Source organism: Aedes albopictus, chromosome 2 (genome assembly GCF_035046485.1).
Source record: "Aedes albopictus strain Foshan chromosome 2, AalbF5, whole genome shotgun sequence".
NCBI classification, from domain to species: Eukaryota; Metazoa; Arthropoda; class Insecta; order Diptera; family Culicidae; genus Aedes; species Aedes albopictus.
Window position 1 is genome coordinate 183,110,126 of NC_085137.1, and position 7,062 is coordinate 183,117,187.

Consider the following 7,062-nt stretch of genomic DNA (forward strand, 5'->3'; position numbering starts at 1 on the left):
ACATTATTCCGTGAGGAACTGTAAGAGAAAATATTATTTTGTCATCAGTTCCTCTTCTTTCTGACATTACGTTTTAACTGTGACAGAGCCAACTTATCAACCTTTTGTTTTATAAGCACTTTGAAAAGTATACCAGTTTTTTTTTGTCCCAGTTTCAGTTAGGTATGAAAACGAATATAGAGAGTGTAATAGAGTGTTAGCCATTTTATGAAACATTTTGGATCAACTGGTGGAATTCACGGACGAACAACACGTTTTCGACAAAAATGTAAAAAAAATAAGTCACCAAGAAGAAGAACTCTATTGATTATTTTTAGACATTTTATTTTGATTGATTTCACTGCATCGAGCCCTTGGGTAAATGTGTCAATCAATGAGGTAATAATGTAAATTAATCTTATAAACAATGATCCACCTAATAAAAGGCTTCAAAACGTAGGTAGTTTTTCATCTTAAGTTGTTTGGAAAATAAACGAAAACTATTGTTTCTCTCTGTTTTCGATAATAAATCGCTTGCGACAACAATAGCGTCCCAATTATGAATGAAACATTTAACAATAGATCCTATTGTTGCGTATCCCATTGAATTCATATGGGACTTTGGAGGAGTTCCTATCCGCAACAGAAAAAAAGCAAATTTTGTTTTCAGTTTTTTATCAATAACTTATTCATATCAAAATTTGTTATTGAAATATTTTAAAAATTCGCTGTTATTAAGTTGTTATTGAAACTAACAAAACATGTTATTAAACAGGTCTTCCAGGAACATTTTTTTGTTATAATTTTTGTTATTTTGCCGCTTATGATAGACAATTTTATAACAGGATATGTTATGTAAATAACATGAAAATAACTCTTTTCGTTACTCAGTTATTTTTCCAAAATAACACATTCTATTATGCTGTTGCTATTCCCTTCTGCTCGGGAAAAAGTTAACGTGTATTACTACCAAGTACTCTTTGAAAGATATCTCGGTAACCAAATGTCCAATACTAATGAAATTGTATAGGGTTCTGCTAGAATGTTGTAGCTTTCATTTGGTGCCAGGAGAACCAAAATCGGTTGACAGACGGCAAAGATATTTATTATGATACACTTTTTTAAAAATCTTAAAAAGTTTAGATGTATGAGTCATAAGTACTCTTCGAGAGATATCTCGGTAACCAAACGTCCAATCGAAAAAAAAAAATCAATAGCGTTCTACTAGGATGTAGTAGCTTTCATTTGGTGTCAAGAGAACTCAAATCGATTGACAGACGGCCAAAATATTTGTTATGATACACTTGGTAAACGCACGTGGAGCGCGGTGAATAGGTCAGTTGTGCAGATCATGTCGTCGTTGCAGCGAAAATGGCGCGAGGTTCAGAGGATGGCTGATCGCGAACGGAGTAGGCATGATCCATCGTCGGGGACATGACCGAGTAGTTCGTGGCGTAGTACCGGTTTTGAGTCGTCGGGGCGCTGGTGAACCGGAAGCCAACCACCAACCGGAACCGCCAGACCGACCTCGGCACTTCACTGGTCGGGATTTTCGGTGTCGGGAGAACTTCCACTGCCGGGGTTTTCTCCGTCGGAGTAGGCTAGGTCCACCGCCGGCGACTAGACCTAGTAGACCGTTGCGTAGTACCGGTTATAGGTCGTCGGGGCGCCGGTGAACCGGAAGTCTACCACCAACCGGAATCGGGCCGACTTCGGCACCTTACTGGTCGGAATGAAAACATCGGTGTCGAGAGAACTTCCACCGTCGGGGTCTTTCTCTGTCGGAGTAGTAAACATGTAGTAGAAAATATGCCTACATATTTTAATGAAGGCAAAAATTCCACCAAGCAAATAATTGTTTATCATCTGCCTCTTCCAGCTTTTGTCTTTTGAGCTATTGTTTTTTCGATGTTTTGTCCTTCGACCGTTATGTACTAAACCGTATATCAAACACAGATTTATTGTTGTATAAACCGTATTAATTGTTTTCAAACCGTATTGGCTGTATTGAATAAGCCATTTTCCGAAGTGACAACAATGTTGATGATGATATTGATTTTTACGGGTTAGGACGCTACCTCCTGTCAAAATTTCTTTCAATCAATCGGCTCATAAAATGGACTATTTAGGCCGGACGGAACGATGGTTAAATTGTCCGCCATTGCTCTTTTGTTAGTAAGATGCAAATCTCAACTTCTACTTCATATTATTGGCTCGAAATTTGATCGTTCATTTGCTCACTTGCGAGTTGCGGTGCACGATCGACTAAAGTTTCAGCTACATCAGTGCACTGAAAATTGATGTTTGCATCTTCAGAATCGTGAGGCAAATTGTTGGAAAGAGTGGGAAGATATGAAAAACTACACGTCGTCCGTGCGGCCTTAAGCCTGGAACTGATAGCGTCCGTTCCGTCGAGGTTTGCGTTTTTTGTCAGTTTTCCCATGGAAAATGTGTCAAACTACTGTCACGCACACGCAAACGTGTGCATTGTGTGGGGCACTTTACTATATTGGCGTTAACATATCAAAAGAGCGAAACTATTTGTCAAAACTACACCTTCTTCTAACGTTGATTGTATTCCACCCATTCCATGTTATGTACAGTGACCGGCACAAAAAAAGATCCACCATAGAGTGGTTACAGGTTCTAATGAAAACTACATCAAATAATGATAAAATATACCTTTTAATGAATACACTTCATCCATTTTACATTGTTTCAGTATTCTGTGTTGAAAAATATTTGGTTTTTGAGGAATAAAGTGATTTCTGATAAGATTGGGAAAATTGCTTAAAAATTGGGTATGACAGAAAAAAAGATCCACTTATCAATTAATTCTGAAACTTCAAAATTTCGCCAAATTTTCACATGTTTTGCTTCTTGGTGTATGCTATTGTGCCCTGTATCTTGATCAACTTTACCCCGTATTGAAAGTTTTCAAGTTTGGCCATTTTTTTACAAAATGTAACAGTTTCTTTTAAGGCTTCCATTCACGGAACTTTGAACAGGTCCACTCAGTACATTTTTAAAAATATTAGTTTGGAGTCATATGCATTGTACCCGATTTTATTGAAAGGAATAGAGGAAAAATGATCAACTTTTCAACCCAGAACCTCCCACCCCCCTCACCCCCCCCCCCCCCCACCCGATTACGGTAATTTTGAATTCTTAAATCTATGGACTGAGTTATAGTGATAAATTCCCAAATAACTTCGCACATGTAAATTGGTTTTCTGTAACTTGTCTCAATTGGTTAGAAATCAACTGAGATACCTAAAAACAACTAAAACAAATTACTGAAGGATTACCAGTTTGGTTTTGTACGTATTTATTTCAAGTTTTCCATGATCCAATCCAAATAATTTTGAACTCTTGCGTAGATTGCCGGCTCAGTTTCCACTCCACAGGTTGCCTGTCCATACGAGACAACCCCATGTATCACGTACCTTCCATTTCCGAAATACTTCAGAGGACCACCGGAATCCCCCTGGCAGTTGTCTGCCCTGTCGATTCCGGCACCGGCGCAAACCTGACTCTCATCCACGGTCAACTGTACGGGTTCCAGGAATTCGTTGCACTGCTCAAGATCTACAATCGGTACGTAGGCAAATCGCAGTTGATCCGAACGCGTTTCATTTTCGGTAAAGCCCCACCCAGATACCAGCATCCGTGCTTGGGGAAGGCTGCTTAATACTTCCGGCAGTGGCAGACAGATGGGCCGTACATCTACGAAAAGACGCTTCGGTGAATTACTTATTTCTGATGTTATTTGCTATCGTTACTTACTGTCATTCATTTTTGCTGCACTTGCCAGCCTAACCAAAGCAATGTCATTCTTTTTGTGGCTGACACTATACTTGGGATGATGGATAAATTTCTGCGCTAGGATATCCTGTGGAGGATCAGCGCATTCTTCTTCTCCGTCAACATACTTTATGCAGTCGATTGCTGTCGACAGATCCGTTTCTCCTAGACGTACGGAATAGCTAATTGACAAATGGAGAATGAGTTCAAGTTATCAAATTTCATATCCCAAAGAGTTTGACCTACACAGATTTGCGTCTGCAATGCGTTGCGGTGAGGACGTAACGGTCCGCAATCAGAGTACCTCCGCAATGGAATGTGCCATCGGATCCCCTGAGTAAGGCCATCCACGGGAACTGGAATATCGTGGCTTCCTTTCCATGGGCTATACGAGGTGTAACTTGCTTGCCGCAATTTTCCATGTCCAGCAAGCGGCGTCCCGATTTTGGGCAGCAGATGAAGTACACCTTTTTGGAAACAAATGGTTATGATATCATAATCATTGATAGAATAAATTTTTGATTTTCTTATCTATTGACAAACCTTGCTGAAAGAAGACTGTTTCACATCGCAAAACAGATTTCTAACTTCAGTCTGTGTCGTCCTTGGCCATTCCTTCGCTGACACTTTGTGGAATTCTTGGTAGTCCATGCACTCAGTGAACGATACGCATTCCCGGTCCGAACTACACTTTCTGGGAAACTTCTGTGCCGAAGATAGGCCAATAACAGCACTGATGATCGTCACGACAAAAAGTATCCGCGCTTCCATCCTAATCGAATAGCGTTTGCAACTGAACTGTGATACTGATTGAGTGAATAACATACGAATGTGGTTATTCCGTTGTTTTGCTTTGATAACACTCAAGATAATTTTCATTATTTTTGCACACATTTTTGCAACATGGTAATGGAAAAGATTGAATTTTCTTTTTCCGTTACGTTATTTTGGAAACGGTGATTCCCATGGGTGCGTGTACAATTGGCGAAGCAAATTCTTGTTCTAGCGATTGGTACCTAAGGGGACGTTCACAAACCACCTGAGATGGCTTAAATTGGGCTTATGTGATGTATGAACAAAAAATTAAAAGTTGAAATTTGATCGCATTAGCCCAGAGCAAAGCTGAATCTTGAATCTTATTAGCCGACAAAAGAATTGTGCAATATTCTCCATTCCTCAAAATGGTCACTTGCATCTGAGCCCCTTATTTCATAAGACAATTGGCTTCTTTAGCGGTGTTGAGATAATTCCATATTCAAAATTTGCATGCAAAACTGAGCCGAAATCCAAATTTTCATGAATTTTGGTGCCCGGGAACCAACTTAAAAATCAATTTGAAGTTTGTATGGGAGCGATTTGTCGGATCACCCCTCGTCACATTTTGTACTGGGCTGAGCTGTCAAGCAGTTACCCAGCTGTCAAAAGGTGATTTCAAAAACTATCTTTGAAATTGATTTTAGGCACCAAAATAAAGTTCTAAAAATCTGAAAAAAATCATAGTGGCTCAGAAAAAGTTGCTCTTTCGTATAAAATCGAAAAATCAATACATTTTTCTTAATTTAAAAACCCAATTGTTGGGGTTTTGTTAGTTAGAGTTACATAATTAATAATTTCAGAATCCAGAACATATCAAGCATGATCATTTAGTTTGGTGACATACATTATATCGACACTGCTTTATCATTTGGGCCTAACTGACATTTTCGAGTTCTCTTCATCGATCCTCTCTTTGTGTTATCACAGAATGTGTATTGAGTTTTCTTAAGATTTTTTGGTTGAAATGCGAAGAAGACGACTACATGTTGCTATAGAAAGAAAAAGAATAATGATTTTGTTTGTTTTGATCAAGTTATTAGCGAAAGAGAGAGTCGACGAAGAGAAATCGATCAAGTCGACGCTTTAGTGCCTGCAAAGTTTTCATGGACTTTTTATTAAAAAAGATTTTATTTCTCAATTACTTTTAAAAACTATTCGTAACAGATAATAGCAATAAATATTATTGTTGCTTGGATCATGTTTGTATAATCAAATACAAAAACACTTGACATATTTTTTCATTGTTTTCGTTTTAAATTTGAGTACAGTAGATGTTTCGGTTATCGAATGTTATTCGCTAAAACTTCAACGACTGACAGACGTCAAGCCGTGTTGGCAGAGGAAGCTCTCAATAAAAAACTGAGGAAGTACTTATAGAAAACTAGCTGAAAAGCAGGTTTTAGCCAAGTGAGGACGTTACGACAAGAAAAAGATGAACAATGATTTTTCTAATGTTTTCCAATAAATTAAAGGAATCTAGTTAATATTAAACTACCATTGATAACAACCCGCATAATCAGGAACTATAAATGCAACGTTTTCCATGCTGTAGCTGATACAAATACAATTAGTTTCATGGAGTCAATTGAACCGATGTTAAAATAAACATGTAATAATATTTGTTGTTATGTAACAGATTTCGCCTTTGAAAAACCAAAGAATTCATATTTCTCGGTAACATTTTTCTCCAGCATTTACAGATACTAATAGCCACATGAATTGAGAACGATTTATGTTATGGATCATACGACCTGAGTCTGACTTGTGATATTCGGCAGTTATTTGAAAAGATTGAAGATAGATCTTATCAACAGCTGCCAAGCAATACATACCAGACAGACATCAGAGCGTTTGATTCTCATCATAAAATGTGCATATCATTCTGGCGGCCGTTAGTGTTCGTAAATGCTGGGTATAAATCGACACAGATTTTTCATAAGGGCCTAACTGACATTGTCGATTTCTCTTCATCGATCCTCTCTTTCTGTTATTACAGAACGTGTATTAAGTTTTCCAAAGATTTTTTGGTTGAAATACGAAGCAGACGACTGCATCTTGCTATAGAAACAAGAAGAATAATGATTTTGTTTGTTTTGATCAAGTTATTAGCGAAAGAGAGAGTCAACGAAGAGAAATCAATCAAGTCAGTTAGGCCCTAATGAAATATCATTGTCGAAATGTTAGCGGGAAATATAAATTCTATGGATATTCAAAAGCGAAAACTGCTTACAAATAACAACAATTTTATTGCAATAACGATTCATTTGACACCATTCAAATAATTGTATTTGTATTGTAAGAATAATGAAAAAACATTAAGATATATTGTTTTCTTTTGAAAATTGCCCTAAAAATGTCTGATAAAAACACAATACATTCTATTGTTTTTCGCGAAAAAGTGTATGAAAATTTTCTCAAAATTTTATGGTTAAGATACATAACGACCACAATTTTTTATTGTAA

At 37.5% G+C, this 7,062-nt stretch overlaps 1 protein-coding gene across 1 annotated transcript; it reads right to left on the reverse strand.

The window, feature by feature from the left end:
- Nucleotides 1-3,175: 3,175 nt before the first annotated feature.
- On the reverse strand, nucleotides 3,176-4,731 carry LOC109419553 (phenoloxidase-activating factor 3). Its single transcript, XM_062847808.1, has 4 exons — nucleotides 4,327-4,731; nucleotides 4,030-4,250; nucleotides 3,766-3,965; nucleotides 3,176-3,705 (listed from the first exon to the last, which is right to left on the reverse strand). Exons 1-4 carry the CDS (start codon nucleotides 4,675-4,677, stop codon nucleotides 3,308-3,310), a joined length of 1,170 nt encoding a protein of 389 aa, XP_062703792.1. The 5' UTR covers nucleotides 4,678-4,731; the 3' UTR covers nucleotides 3,176-3,307.
- Nucleotides 4,732-7,062: the final 2,331 nt, after the last annotated feature.

Bases quoted from the DNA above. Each gene is read 5' to 3' on its own strand.
- LOC109419553 (XM_062847808.1), bottom strand. From the start codon at position 4,677: ATGTGTGCAAAAATAATGAAAATTATCTTGAGTGTTATCAAAGCAAAA. The intron at 3,966-4,029 runs GTAGGTCAAACT...TTTGTCAATTAG, and splicing joins CATTGCAGACGCAAATCTGT to CTATTCCGTACGTCTAGGAG. The intron at 3,706-3,765 runs GTAAGTAACGAT...GTCTTTTCGTAG, and splicing joins TGCAGCAAAAATGAATGACA to ATGTACGGCCCATCTGTCTG.